We start from the raw sequence: 15,256 nt of genomic DNA, 5'->3' as shown, positions 1-15,256 counted from the left end.
TGGGGTGGATGGATGGATAGCTACCCATCTGTGGTATCTCACCAGACATCACCAAGTCTGCAAATGCCAGCACGTGTCCCCATCCTGCTTCCCCTATTATTGCCCTAGTTTTGCGTCTCCTCTGCCCCGGGCTGACTTTGCTGTCTTGCTTTGCAGTGTTGATAAACCCGCTGGTGGACAAGGACTCGGCGGAGGTGGTCGCGGTCATCCTGGTAAGTGAATGGGAGCTAGTGGGAGGGGGAGAAAGGGGCAGGTCAGAGGAACTGGCAGCAAGACATGCTCTGGGGCCAGCCTTTGTATACGGAGGTGTCTGTGCTGCAGGATTGCACAGCCCATTGCAGACGGGCCCCCAACTCCCCACCTGCCCCCCATGTGACATAGGAACCTACGCAGTGGAACGCAGCGGCTGCTTAGCCCCACACAGCACCAATACGCTGGCTTCTCTCAGCCCGGAGACCGTGGGCCTGCCACGTGCTCCCTAGCCGAGCGGGTTGGGCTTTAGCTCGGGTGGAAAGGGGGGTGATTTGCTGCCCCAGGCCCTGGGCCCATCCCTGCAAGGGACTGACGGGCCACTTCTCCCTGTGGCCGTCAGCTGCAGGCAGAGCTTGGAGCTGATCGGTGCATGGGATGTGCCCACCGCAGGACCCTGGGGGTGGCAGGGAGAGGGCGGCCTCCATACATGGGTGCCCAGGATTGCCCCCTGCCACGGCTGTGTCCTCACATGGGTGCCACTGGCTGAGCAGGGGTGGGGGCAGATCTCACAAAGCCTGGCCGTACAAGCGTTAGTTCCTGGGGGGCACATGGGGTGGATGGCTGCCACCGGCTTCCCACCCATCTCTGGGCTGCCCGGCTGCCGCTGCTCACTGTTAACTTTCGCAATGACCAGCCCGGGGCAGCCTGGTGGAAGCCCAGGCCTAGCGGACGTGGGAACGGAAGCTCGCTGGCTCCCTCTAGAGGTGAAGCCGGAGAACTGAGGGTGCCTTGCTCCCTGGTGCTCAGCTGCATGTGCTGCTCCCTGGCTCCCCCTGCGGGCGAAGGGGTAGAACTGCGGAGGGGGCCAGTCATTTTTCCCCTATTAAATGGAACCCCGGGGCCACACCGGAGCCTGGCCGTGACCGGACAGATCAGCCCCCGGCTGGGTTAGGACCAGTCAGCGTGAACGCGCTGCCCCTTGCTGAGATGAGTCAAGGGAAAGCGAAGCTCATCAGCTATCGCTGGACCCCCGTCCTCAGCAGGGAGCACTCAGCATGGGCCCCTACCCGCTCCGCTCCCCACGGCGCCACAGCACCACGTACTGGCCAATGGGCGTGTCTCCGCTGCCCCCTCGGGGGGGCCCTGGGAGCTGCACCCGGCCCTAGACTGCAGCAGGAGATGGTAGGTGAGTGCCTTTGGAGCAGAGGCCCGTGGGTTTGATTCCTGCTTATGTCTGTGGAGTCCTGCCCGGCCGCAGGGCTGTTCTGGGTTGTAAGCTGATCCGTTTGGTGTCAACTGCTCCCGTGCAGTCAGGGGTTTGCACGCCCCAGGGAGCTGCGGGCTGGCTGGTACAGGGGTGACTCAGCAATCAGCCGTGTGCCAAGCAGGCTGTTGCAATGGGTCCGGCGGGGGCCGGGAGACGGGCAGGAGGGAGCTCTTCTGAATGCTGGCGTTGAAGTGGAGGCGTGTGCGAAGGGGGCGGCGAGATGAAACGCAAGGTTAACTAAGAGCCCCTGTCTGCCTCTCGGCACATGCCGCCTGGGCCCGGCCCTGAAAAGGCCCCGACACCATCGGGGTACACGGCTCCCGCTAATCAGCTCAGGGAGCAGGGAGAGAGGAGGGTTTAAGTGGATTAAGGAGCGAGACGAGCAGCAAGAGATTTTTCTCCAGCGCTTATTAAAAAGGAATTAAGATGATTAACAAGCACTGACCTTTCTCAAACTCACGCGTTGGGCCCGTCACTGGGGAGCACTCCTAGCCTAGGGTTACCATATTTCAGCAAGCAAAAAAGAGGACGGGAGGAGCCCCGCCCCTGCCCCTCCCACTTCCCGCCCCCCCCAGAACTCCCAACCCATCTAAACCCCTCTGCTCCCTGTCCCCTGATTGCTCCGATCCCTCTCCCCATTCCTGCCCCCTGACAGCTCCCCCCCAGAACTCCCAGCCCCCCACCGCCCCGCTCCTTGTCCCCTGACTGCCCCCTCCTGGGACCCCTGCTCCTAACTGCCCTCCAGAACCCCACCCCCTACCTAAGACTCCTTGTTCCTTGTCCCCTAACTGCCCCCTCCTAAGACCCCCCCAACTACCCCCCAGGACCCTACCCCCTACCTGTACCCTGACTGCCCAAAACTTTCTCCACTCCCCCCAAAAAGCCCCCCCCCCTGAACTCCCGACCCCCCCCCCCGTTTCTTGACTGCCCCCTCCAGAACCTCCCTGCCCCTTCTCCTGCCCCCTGGCCCCCTAACCCTGCTGCTCAGAACAGGGTGTTGGGCTCTGTGCGAGCCGGACACATGGCTGCGCTCCCCAGCACAACAAAACCCGGTCCCTGGCCCTGCACAGTGCTGCCGGAGCCGGGCTGCAGGGGAGAGCTGCCAGCTCAGAATGCAGGGCGGATCCGGCTCCTCTACAGCTGCTCCGGAGTCCAGCCCGTGACTTCCCTGCAGCCCTCCCAGCTGCTCGCTCTGCTCTGCCGGGGGAGGGGGGAAATCCCGGACATTTTGAGTTATTTACAAATTCCCCCCGGACGCTATTTTTAGCACAAAAAGGAGGACATGTCCGGGTAAATCCGGACGAATGGTAACCCTATCCTAGCCCCGCCGCTGTTCACGCGCACGGGTGTTGACGTACGTGCCATGGGCTCGCACAGATGTGACATGTTCACCCTCTCTGCCGCGCGGCACCTCTGTGCATGCGGCCCAGGCACGAGGCAGACCGCTGCCAGCAGTGGGAAGCTCCCGTGGGTTTTTCACAGGCACGAGGTCCTACATAGGTGATGTACACGTATGCCCTTTCACACACGCGACCCAGGCTGTTCAGTTCAGGGGGACTTTGTTGGGCTGACACGCTAGCCAAGCGTCACCAGAGTGTCGAAAAGAGACAAATGGCTGTAACAGGCTGGAGAGGGCTGATCCCAGTTAGCAGTGTCCATTGCTGGGAGGATGGTCGGTTACAGGGTAGTTTTAAGACAGCTCCGTAGATTTCGGACCAGCATTGTACGACAGGGCTGCCTGTAGTAGCAGGGGACCTAGGCAGTCCTATGCCCATCGCACCAAGCCATCTCTGCTGTCAAAGCCACCTCTGCATGGCACACTTGCGCCCTTCCCCTCTCTGTCCATCCTCAGCCCCTTTTTCCCTCCATCCCGTCCCCACCTCCCAAATGGCAGAGTTCAGATCTAGCCCCAAAGAGGCCGCACATGCAGCTCCGTGGGGCTCCGTCCAATTTCGGCTCCCAGGGACAGGTGCTGGGTCATGTCCCTGGTCTGTCCAGCTCCTTCCACGCCACAGGCACTATGGGAATACAGTCAGTGCATTCGGCGGCCTGCCCTGTGCTAAAAGAGCTGCACCAGTTTCACTAAGCTGATCTGGCATAAAACCCTAACGGAGACGCACTTAAAAGGCTGTCTAAGGGCTTGGCATTGGTGCCCAGCCCCGTAAAACACCAATAGCAACAGGGACACAGACACCAATGAGTCTTCAGCTCTTCCTCCTCCTCGGAATCAGAGCTCGGCCTGGGATATTTGTTCAGTTGCTTTCCCCGCTGTATCCAGCACCCGTCCGGAGACCCCAGGGGAGGGAAGCTCCGTGGGAAGATCTGCCAATCCGAGCCACCCTAGCCCGTTCAGCGACTCTCACGCCGCACCTCTCCTCTCAAACAGCTCACGCTCTAATTCACTAATGCCACTTCCAAGTGGCAGCCGGCCCCCCTGAGAGCAGGTGATTCCGTTACTTAATGACTGATTTAGGAGAGCAAACAGCCCATTAGCTCGCTGGCGATGCCTGATTTCTCGGAGCCCTCGCTGCTTCCCATGGAAAGCGCCTGGCACCAGTTCAGCTCCTTGGAACAATGAAGAGCGAGGAGTTTTTACTGTGCCGTTCTTGGATGCCGTTCTGGCCCAGCTTGTCAATGTTGTCAGCCTCCAAGCAGTTGCTAAGAGCAAAGCGCTAATTAATTAGAGACAGTAACGAGCTAGGAGCTACGCACACTCCAGTCTGAAAGAGGGGGAAAGGGGATTGGAATTGAGAAACAAAGAAAATACCCACAGCCTCTCTCTGTGTGTAACCCCATCTGTCTGCCACGCACATGCCTATGTGCTGTCACACACACGTGCATGGCAGACAGATGGTGTTACACAGACAGACACACACAGGGGTACATGTTCTAATGCATGTTCTGTAACACACTGGCACGTTTTAATACATGTGCAAGAACACACAGGGGTACATGTTCTAACACACAAGTACTGTAACACACAGGGGCACATGTTCTAACACACATGTACTGTAACACACAGGGGTACATGTTCTAACACACACATACTGTAACACACAAGGGCACATGTTCTAACACACATGTATTGTAACGCACAGGGGCACATGTTCTAACACACACATACTGTAACACACAGGGGCACATGTTCTAGCACACATGCTGTAACACACAGGGGTCCATGTTCTAACACACACATATTGTAACGCACAGGGGCACATGTTCTAGCACACATGCTGTAACACACAGGGGTCCATGTTCTAACACACAAGTACTGTAACACACAGGGATCCATATTCTAACACACACATATTGTAACGCACAGGGGCACATGTTCTAGCACACATGCTGTAACACACAGGGGTACATGTTCTAACATGCACGTACTGTAACACACAGCAGTACATGTTCTAACACACGTGCTGTAACACATAGGGGTACATGTTCCAACACACGTGCTGTAACACACAGGGGTACATGCTTTAACATGTGCAGTAACACAGGGGTACATGTTCTAACATATATGTACTGTAACTCACAGGGGCACATGTTCTAGCACACATGCTGTAACACACAGGAGTACATGTTGTAACACACACATGCTGTAACACACAGGGGTACATGTTTTAACCCATGTGCAGTAACACAGAGGGTACATGTTCCAACAAACACGTGCTCCAACACACAAGTGCGAGTTCTACACCCCCAACTTGGCCCACAAGTGTAAGATGAGTTCCAGCTGCAAAGGTAGCACCGAACCCCAAATCCCTGTGAGTCTGGGGGTTGAGAGCTGAGGACTGCGGCTGGCTGCCCCGGGCACGCTGCAGCGCAGGCGGGAGTGGAAGCTGTCTCCTCTCTGTCAGTGCCCCCGGCCTCTCTTTTCAGGTGTGCGGGTGATTGTCATTTCCCGGGTACCTAGTGTGAGCGATGGGCAGCTGGTGGGTGGCCGAGAGCCGCTACTGTGAATTGGAGGAAGAGAGCTAATGAACCCGAGCGTGTCTTACCGGGTGCCAGGGAAAACGTGATCACAAGAGACACATGGTGCAAAACTGTTGATGCATTCACCGCAGTCTTGTGATCTCTCCACACACCCACATTCTGCCACCCGTCATGTATTGGGGTGAATTTACTTCTTCGCCCGGCCAGCCGGATGTGCCGCAGCGGCCGGCACGGGGGGCTCTGAGCCGGTTGGCAAATCACCTGTGTAGGTCAGAGCAGGATCTTGGCCCCGACGTGCCGGAGCCAAGCGGCGCCTCTCTGACTGATGCCCAGCTGGGCTCTCCCTTTGTCTCTCTGGCCTCGGGGGCAGGCGAAGCCTGGGGACTGCTAGAGCTGGCGAAAGCCAGGTGGCCGGGCAACCTCCCGCCCCATCAATCCGGGTTGCTTTGGAAAGGTTTTTGCCGATCAATTAGTCCCCAAGTGCTGTCTTGCTCCAGCGCCAGTTCCCCGCAGATCCCAAGTGCTCTCCAAACACTGGTGAGTCGGCAGCAGGGAGGCGTTATGAGACCAGCGTCTAGGCCCATCCTGGTGCCTTCGCGTAGTGCAGGTGCCTCCGCCAGCCCACCTGCGCCCGAGGGTGGAGTCCATTGAATAACGCGGGGGTCCTACCACACCATCGCACGCAGCCTTTCCCGCAGGGCACGGGGAGATCCTGAGCAGGTCGAATCGGCCTCACTACAAGATCTCTGTGGATTTACAGCGGCCGAGGGGCTTGGCTCCAGGCTGGTCACAGAGCTACGCCCCAGCTTCGAAACAGTCCCTTGGAGGACTGGTCAGTGGGCCAGACGCCCAAGGGGACCTGCTCTCCCGTAAGGGGCAGCCACATGGCGACTGGCTTCAGCTCTCCTGCATGGCAAGGGGGCTGCTCTCACGAGCCAGTCACTGCTACAGCAAGGCCAGGCACACGCCTCCTCTCCCCTGCCCTGCCCCAGGGGCAGACTTAACCCTCTTGCCTCCACTGGGCAGTAACGCAAAGTACAGGAGGGAAACTGAGGCACGCATCGGCATCATAAAAATAGGACAGACGTTCTCACTTCATCTGCAGGCTGCAGGTGCTGCTCCAGAGCCCAGTGGGGTCAAAGGAAAGCGCCTCCTTTGGCTCAAGCCCCAGGGCTGCTTTTGCCCAACGAAGCGTTGCTCTCCCGTCGTCCAGCTGCTCTGCTGGCTGTCGCCCCCTAGGGGTTGAAGATCGGTGCTGGAAATGGCAGGCTGAGCGGTTCACGCTCGCCCCCTGGCTGCGCCATCAGCTGTCCTAATCCAGCGCAGTCCGGACAAGCCAGCACGGACGGAGAGCTGGTCTCAGCCCAGCTGCCTGGCTGGGCGAAGCGCCACTTTCGGCCGTGGCTGGTGAAGCCTGAGCCCGTCTGCACTGCCGCCGGCGTCGCTGGACGTCTGAAGTCAGCGCAGCGAGACCAGCTATTACACAGCTACGGGCCTGGTCCTGCGGCTAGTGGTGCCGGCTTTGCAGCCACAAACTCCATGGATTTCCTTGGTGTTCCTCCCGATTCCCACCTGTGTGAGCGAGAGTCAAACAAGGCCCTGGGGCGGATTGAACCGGCCTGGGAAAACCCTTCTTCAGAGCGACTGCAATGTGCCACCGGGCTGGGAGTCAGGCTTGCTAGATTCAGGACTCCTGGATCCTGTTCCCAGCTCTGTCACTGACGCCTGGAGACACCGAGGGCAGCCGCTTCCCTGCTCTCTGCCTCAGTTTCCCCAACGGTTGGGTGGGGATAGGAACACTGACCTACCTCCTGGGCCGGTTGGGAGGCTTAACGCATTGGTGTTCGTAAAGGCCTTTGAGACGTGTGTACAGAAGGAGCCGGGAAGGTGCAATCTAGCCTTGTCAGTGCTGTTATCAATGCTCATTAACCTCCCAGCTTAAAGGCCCGGCCTGGAGGTGGCTTTTTAATTTGCTCGCTGTTGTCTGGCTGGACCGTTCCCGGTCTGCTGGCCGCTAGCTGTGGGCAAACACCGTCAGTACAGTTGGTTTGAGCAGCCCGCGCCTATCCACGTTGCTGGAGGCTACTAGCTGGAGGCTAGAGATGGCCCCGCGGTTCAGGGGTGTGGGCTCACGGCTCTCCAGACAACAGGGTGACGTCTCCGGTGCTCCCTGCTCTCCCATGGCCCTCAGGCAGCAGGGCCGAGCTAGAGGCACAGGTGGGTTATCTAGATCCCATGGCGTCCCCGCTGGACCTGCAGGACGGGGGTGCTAAGGGCGTGAGAGAGGCCGAGGGCAGCTGGCAGAGCAGGGCTCTGGCGAGAGCGTTGGCTGCGCTCTGGGCGGGATAGCGCAGCGCTCTGGAGAGCTCTGGGAAAGGGCCGGCTCGTCGGGTGGTGCGCACAGTGCCTGCCAGCAGGGGGCGCAGCTCTGCTCATCCATTTCTGTTCCTTTCTTGTTGCCTATTGATGGTCTGTTTGCCCTGTGCAATTCTCACCCATCCAGCCCCGGTATTCCCTGACTGCTGCGTGGCGCGGGGCTGGCAGAGCTAGGCTGCTGCAGGCCTCGGCAGATCGCGGGGCGGGAGCAGGACTGGGAAGACGGGGAGGCTGCTGGTCAGCGCAGAGACCCATCCCCAGAGCTGGGGGTGGGGAGACCGGGGCTGGCGGGGGTGCCCGTGTACTCACTGTCTCTCCTTGCCCCACCAGGTGCACTGTGGGCGGCTGAGCGAGTCGGACGAGCAGAACCTGCGGGCGCTAGAGAAGCATGTGAGTAACATCTGGGCTCCCTGCCCTGCGCCTCCCCCAGCACCTCGTGGTGCCCCCGCTGGATGGGGCTACAGGCCGTCTCTGCCAGCCAGGGTGCCCAGGAGATCAGTCACACTCCTGCCTAGTGCCCCTGCTGCCCAACTCCCTGGGGCAGCCTGCCGCAGCGTCAGCCAAAAGGGACTCCGGCGTTGGCACCCAGTCCTTACCCTGGGTGCCCGCGGGGGAATGGCTTGGCAGCGCGCCCTGGGGAAGGCTGGAGGGGATGATGGCAGGTTGGGGGTAAAGAGACTCAGTGACCCTTCCCCCATAGTGTGTGTGTGCACACACCTGTGTACAGGGGATCTGTGTGTGTGTGCATGGGTCTGCAGGGGATCTCTGTGTGTGTGCACATACATGTGTGCAGGGGATCTGTGTGTGTGTGCATGCATGTGTGCAGGGGATCTGTGTGTGTGTGTGTGTGCACGCATGTGTGCGTGTGCACGCATGTGTGCGTCTGCAGGGATCTGTGTGTGTGCATGTGCAGAGAATTTGTGTGTGTGTGTGCAGGTGATCTGTGTGTGTGTGCAGAGGATCTGTGTGCGTGTGTGTGTGTGTGCAGGTGATCTGTGTGTGTGTGTGTGTGTATGCAGAGGATCTGTGTGTGCGTGTGTGTGTGTGTCTGTGTGTGCAGGTGATCTGTGTGTGTGTGGGCGCAGGAGATCTCCACATGTGTAGGGGAGGTGTGCTCTGTGTGTGCCAGGGGTTTCTCTGAACAGGTATGCAAAGGGGATCTGCATTGGTGGGAGCGGGGATGTGCTGGGGTGGGATCTGTGTCTGTCTGCAGGAGGGGGCCTCCCTTCCCGTCTGCTGCCCCTGGGTTAGAAGCCTCCCTTTGCTGTGCCTGGAATGAGAATCATTCCAAGCCATGGCAGGGAGAGCGGGGGAGGGAGGTGTGGGAGAGCGGGGGAGGGAGGTGTGGGAGGACGGGGGAGGTGTGGGAGGGCAGGGGGGGAGGTGTGGGAGGGCGGGGAGGTGTGGGTGGGCAGGAGAGGGAGGTGTGGGAGAGCCGGGGAGGTGTGGAAGAGCAGTAGCCGAGGGAATGGCACCAGACAAACCTCAAATCTCCAGGCTCCCCTTGGCTCAGCGGGGCTGGCCTGGAAATTTCAGCCGCCAGCCCGGCTTTGCGGAGAGCTCCCGGCTCCTTCATCTGCCCCCTGCCGGTCACAGCAGCAAAGCCAGGTCCAGAGGGAGCAGGAGCCGCTAGGGTTACCATATCTAATAAATAAAAAAAGAGGACCCTCCACGGGCCCTGACCCCGCCCATTTCCCCCACCCCTAGCCCCGCCCCAACTCCGCCCCTTACCCGCCCTAACTCCGCCCCCTCCTCCCTCCCACTCCCAGTCACGGGGAAAGGGCTGCCCCAGCGCTACCGGCTTCACGGTTTCCCGGGCAGCCCCCAGACCCTGCGCCCCCAGCCGGCGCTTCCCCAGCGCAGCTGGAGCCCAGGAGGGGAAGCGCCCAGCCGGGGGCGCAGGGTCTGGAGGCTGCCCGGCAAACCGTGAAGCCGGTAGCGCTCGGGCTTCGGGCAGCCCCTATGCCTCCGGACCCTGCGCCCCCAGCCGGGCTCTTCCCCTCCCGGGCTCCGGCGGCGCAGGGTCCGGAGGCATGGGGAGCTGCCCGAATCCGGTAGCACTCGGGCAGCCCGGCTCTTAAACAGAGCCGAAGAGGAGCAGAGCCTCCAGCCGCGGCGGCTCTGCTCCTCCCCGACTCTTCGGCTCTGTTTAAGAGCCGGGCTGCCCGAGCGCTACCGGCTTCGGGCAGCCCCCGTGCCTCCGGACCCTGCGCCGCCGGAGCCCGGGAGGGGAAGTGCCCGGCCGGCGGCTGGGGTCCGGAGGCAAGGGGGCTGCCTGAAGTCCATAGCGCTCGGGCAGCTCGGCTCTTAAACAGAGCCGAAGAGTCAGGGGAGGAGCAGAGCCGCCATTTTCCCGGACATGTTCGGCTTTTTGGCAATTCCCCCCGGACGGGGGTTTGACTGCCGAAAAGCTGGACATGTCCGGGAAAAAGAGGACGTATGGTAACCCTAGGAGCCGCCCCCTATCCCCCGCCCCCGTTCTGAACCATTTGTCAGGGATGGAGAACCCACCATGACGACTTACCAAGGGGCGCGGGGGACTCTCCGTCCCTGGCCATGTTTAAATCCCGCTGGGACGGTTCTCTAGATCTGCTCTAGGAATTATGGGGGCAGGATCACACAGGTCCCTTCTGGCTCTGGAATCGAGGAACCCTGGGGGCGTCCAGCTCCAGAGCTCGGCGCCCGTCTCCGCGGTGAAGCCTTGATTCGGAGTTTGCTCCTGTGGCTCTCCCAGGCGCTAGCGCGGCAGACGGACGAGGCCTGGCTGCGTCGCACGGAGACCTGTTCCCACCCCAACCTGGCGGGGTTCACCTCACGCCAGGGAAGGGACCCAGCTGCCTGGGACATCTGAATTGATATGCAAAGGGGGCGCTGAGATGGCAGGGTTTTCTGAGCCGCTGAGTGGATCAGACCGACGGCAGCTGGGGAAGGGCCAGGAGCCCACCCGCCAATGTCATAGTGATGAGATGGGCCTGATCCAAGCTGCGCTGACGTCAGTGGGACCGTTGCCACTGATTTCACGGGGCTAATACTGTCCAGCTGCGCTGGCCCAGACGGGCTCTGCCGAGTGAGTCTCCAACCCCACCTGGCGTCGGCTGAAACCTCCCTGGGGCGTGGCTCACGGCTGGGAAGCGCGAGGACACCTCCTCAGGAAGAGAAAAGTGGAGCTGCTACGTGGTTTCACCACTTCAGCACACAGCGAGGAGAAACGCCTGCTCTGGGATGGATGAGCTGCTAGTTGGTCAAGTGCTTCAGGACCCTCGGGACAGAAGATCCCACCTATATGGAAGATATATTTGTTATAACAGTCCCTTGCCATTCTCTGCTCCCGCCGTCTGGGGATCTCCGAGCACTTTAACGGCATGAAATCAGTAAGTTAGTAGAGGCCGCAGCTGAGATCGGGTCCACTTGCGCTGGGTTCTGCCCAGACACGGCGTGAGAGGTGGGCCCTGCCCCATACAGCTTAAAATAGACACGGGCAACAAAGAGTGGGAGGAAGGAGACATTAGTGTCCCCGAACGCACAGAGGGATGAAGAGACGGAGTTCATAAAGCCTCCCTCCTGCTGACCAGGCCAGTTTTTAATCTTTTCCCCAATTATTTCTGACGAAACCTGAAAAACAAAACCATTTTTGTTCCCCTCTACAGTCAGTGTCAAAAGGGACAAAGGGGAAGGAAGTGGGGGGAGGGACAGCAAAAGGGGCTGAGAACAAACAACGGTGAAATTAACGTGGTCACACACGTTTTGGAATAAAGGACGAATGGTTCTTTTTGGAGCCTGTGGCGCTAAGCGGATTGTGAGGTTTTATGAAGAACGCTTGAGCCCTTTGCAGCCGACTGGCAGTGACCACCCTCCAGCCCTGGTGGCACCGGCATGGGCACTGGGAGTGGCATGGGCTGAGCCGGATCCCTGCGTCGTTCCTAGTGGTCGCGGTGGGTGGCGTCTAGGGAGACACCGGTTTTTTTCAGCCTTCATTCCCACAATCGAGGAGCCGGGGCCGAGCACCAGAGAAAAGCCAGCTCTCGGCAAGACTTCCCCAGAGTGGGACGCTGATCGCCGCACGTCATCAGCTGTTTGCCAGCGGTGCCGCGGCTAGCTCTCGGGCTAGTGGGAGAAAAGCAGCGCCGTTCGTTCAGGAACCAGAGCCCCAGCCACTCTCGGGGGAACCAGGATAATATGAAAATCAATACGGTCTTGTCGGGGCAATTAAGGCGGCTGAGTGAATGCTGGAGAGACCCGGCAAGATTCAATACACACCGTGTGCAGCACGCGGCCGCAGCTGGGAGTTTGGCTAGATCTGGCCTGTCTGTGCACCACTGCCCTCTGCTGCATCGACGGGGAACTGCTCCGTTACATGTCATCCGAGCCCCCCTGCAATCTTTAATGCGCTTATCCTCACACGCCCCTCGAGGGCAGGGCTGTGATCCGCTTTGTACAGAGGGGGAACTGAGGCACAGGGAGGCTAAGTGACTTGCCCAAGGTCCCACAGCGTGTCCGTATCAGAGCCCTCCTCTCTTGGGCAAATCGCTAGGCCTCTGCTCCCCATCGGCTAGAATGGGAATAAAGAGCCTGCCTTTGTCTGTTTAGCTTGTGAGCTCTCCCGGGCAGGGCCCATGTTGGATCTAGCTAGGTGCAGACAGCGCCCCAGTGTGTGTCTGTCTGCTGTGATCTGCAACTTCGCCTGGCTGAGAAGAGAAACTCAAAGGGCCGGTGCCTGTTTTTTCACTGGGCTCCTTTCTCCCAGCCCGCAAATTCCTCAGCAGCCCAGCTGCACCGCGAGTGTAGTTGTACAGAGCCAATCAGCCGGGGCTGCGACGCTTATTACCACCTCCACCATTCCCCGTGCCTAACCCAGGAGATCCCCTGCTCCCCTGGGCACAACGGAAGTCTAACTTCTGCAACTAGGTGCTTCCTAGTGTAACTTCTTCCTACGCTCCAGGCAAGTGGAGAGCCGCACTGCCGCATTGCCACAGTGAATCTTCAAGCATCTCCCTCCTGGTCCTGACTCACCGCAGGATGCGACTCCGGACAGTCCTGCTCTCCGAGCCCTGGAGGATCATTTTAATCCTCAACTCAGTGTTGGTGCCGAGCTCCTATTCCCATGTACGGATGCCTCATGAGGCCACCGACCTCGGCGTAGCTGCCTTGCCTGAGTCACGAGCAACCTGTGCATTCGCCACTTGCACAGATGAAATGATCAGGGGTCAGACTGTCCGGGAGGCGACCGGTTCCACGGCTCCTGAATGACTCCTCGTGATAAAAAGCCTTTGCCTTGGAGAAAACCCGCAAAACCGCCCGACGGGTGGAAAGCGCCATCCGTGGTGCTATGTCACCGTCCGTGGCGCCGGATGTCTCCCGGCCTGCGCAGGCGAATGCAGTCCCATACGAGACTGCCACCTGCAAAGCTCCTAAGTCCATAGGCGCCAGCTCCGCAGGTGCGCTGGTGCTGGAGCACCCACCGAAAAAAAATAGTGGGTGCTCAGCACCCACCGGCGGCCCCGCTGATTAACTCCTCCCCCTCCCCCCAGCGCCTCCTGCCCGCCGCAGATCAGCTGTTCAGTGGCATGCAAGAGGTGCTGGGGCGGGAGGGGAAGGAGTGAGGGTGTGGCACATTCCAGGAAGGGGGCAGAACGGGGCAGGAAGAGGCAGGGTGGGGGCGGGAAAAGGTGGGGTGGGGTTGGGGCCTTACGGGAAGGGGAGTGTGGGCGGAGCCTGGGGTGGAGCACCCCCGGGGAAATGAGAAATCCGGCACTGGTGCCTAAGTCTACCTCTACGGTGCCTTTACCCTCCCCCACACCACATTGCTCCCCGAGCTGCAGACGCGGTGACCCTGGAGACAAGGCAGACGTTTAAGTGTGCCCTGCCGAGAAATCAGCGTGCAACCCAAAAGGACACTTGGCTGAAGTCTGCCGTCCATCTTGTTTCTGGAGCTCTCACTGGTGAAGAGGGTGGCAAACTGAATCCCCACAGGGACAGGAGATCACCCCCATCATGGCCACAGGTGAGTCGAGGGCCAGGAGGCAGGAACGTTACCGGATTCTGGTTCACCCGCCTTGCACTATAATTGCCAACCGGTTCTACACCGTACCACAGTCGAACCTCAGCAGTACGGACACTGTGGGAATGGAGGTTGCCAGCAAGACTTTGCAAGCTTATCCCCCTCCCGGTGTGTGTGTGTGTTTGAAAACAGCGTGTCCCCCTCCAGGCCGGGGCATGGGGGAGGTGTGAAAGCAGTGCAGACCCCAGCGCTGCTCCTGCTCTCCTGGTTCCAGAGCTGACAGGCCCAGCCTCATGCTGTAAGGGGCTGCCCCACGCGTGGGGGTGGGGACAGGCAGCCCAGATGTGCCTACCTTTAAGATGCAATACAGGCATAGTACAGTATTTGCTATTTGTTTTTGTCTCTGCCGCTGCCTGATTGGTTACTTCCAGTTTCACTTGGTGTCCAGTTGACCAGTCCGTCCGTAACTCTGGTGTTCATAGCTTTGAGGTTCTGCTGTATTTGCCAGCTACCAACCTCAGTTGCAGCCTCCCGACCGCTATCCCGGAGGGTATGGTGGATCTCCCATCCCCATCAATGGCTAGTTCACAGCTGCCCTCGTGTGCAAAGGCTGTAATGTCCAAGGGAAAAGCTATGAAGCCCAAAAGGGAGTTTCTATTTTAGGAGGGAATCATCAAAAGGATCCCCAGAGGATATTAGCTCCCAGCTGCACAGAATCTGTCCTGCAAACCGAGGATAGGCCACAACCAGGAATCGTCTCTGATTTTCCAGTAGTTTTCACCGCAGATGTTGGTACAAGCACAAGATCCAGCCAAAAAACAGTATGGTGCCTGTGCAAGATAAAGTGCTAAACATGCCAATTGCATGGAGACAACCGCTCAAGGAGGAGATTCTGAAACCATGCAAAGCAGGTTATCTTTGAACCGGCTGATTCGTCAGAACGGGTTTCTTTCTCCTGTCATTCTTGCCAGGAAGCCTCATGGTGCCGTCTGTATGTGTGTGGACTTGAGAGATCTAAACTCCAACATTGTCATGGATTGTCCTGCTCTATCCAACATCAGTGAAACGCCGCACACCTTGAAGGAGGCATGAGTCTTTATGACCCTTGATTTGTCACTCCATGAGGTTCGTTCCAATTCCAGTGGATGTCATTTGGGTTGGCCTCGGCAGCGACTGTATTCCAGAGAATGTGTGGCATTTTTGGAGAGAGAAGGGATGGTACTTACTTCCTAGATGACATTGAAAGATGAATCCGAACATGATGTCCTCCTAAAAGGGGTTCTAGAAAAACTTCAAAGACACGGACTTACCGTCAGCAAGAAGAAATGTCAGTTCCGTACTGACTCAGTGACATATACAGGACATACAATCTCTCGGAACAGCATACCACCAAAACCAAACTTGGTGAAAGCCATTTGTGATGCACCAGAGCCTAAAATCAAGAACAAACTTTGGTCCTTCTTCGGATTGTGCAAATACTATTCAAA

General features: G+C 59.0%; 1 protein-coding gene across 4 annotated transcripts in view; it reads left to right on the top strand.

Moving 5' to 3' along the window:
* PDE2A (phosphodiesterase 2A) overlaps positions 1–15,256 on the top strand; it is a 373,783-nt gene that overhangs the window by 305,229 nt on the left and 53,298 nt on the right. For all 4 annotated transcript variants that reach the window (XM_065596463.1, XM_065596471.1, XM_005292199.5 and 1 more), the window contains 2 exons: positions 157–212; positions 8,102–8,161. In XM_065596463.1, coding sequence (XP_065452535.1) covers positions 157–212; positions 8,102–8,161 — 116 coding nt within the window. The remainder of the gene's footprint in view (positions 1–156; positions 213–8,101; positions 8,162–15,256) is intronic.

The sequence above is a fragment of the Chrysemys picta genome, chromosome 1, assembly GCF_011386835.1.
Source record: "Chrysemys picta bellii isolate R12L10 chromosome 1, ASM1138683v2, whole genome shotgun sequence".
NCBI lineage: Eukaryota > Metazoa > Chordata > Testudines > Emydidae > Chrysemys > Chrysemys picta.
The sequence above is the reverse complement of the archived record's forward strand: the minus strand, read 5'-3'. Positions and strand labels throughout refer to the sequence as shown.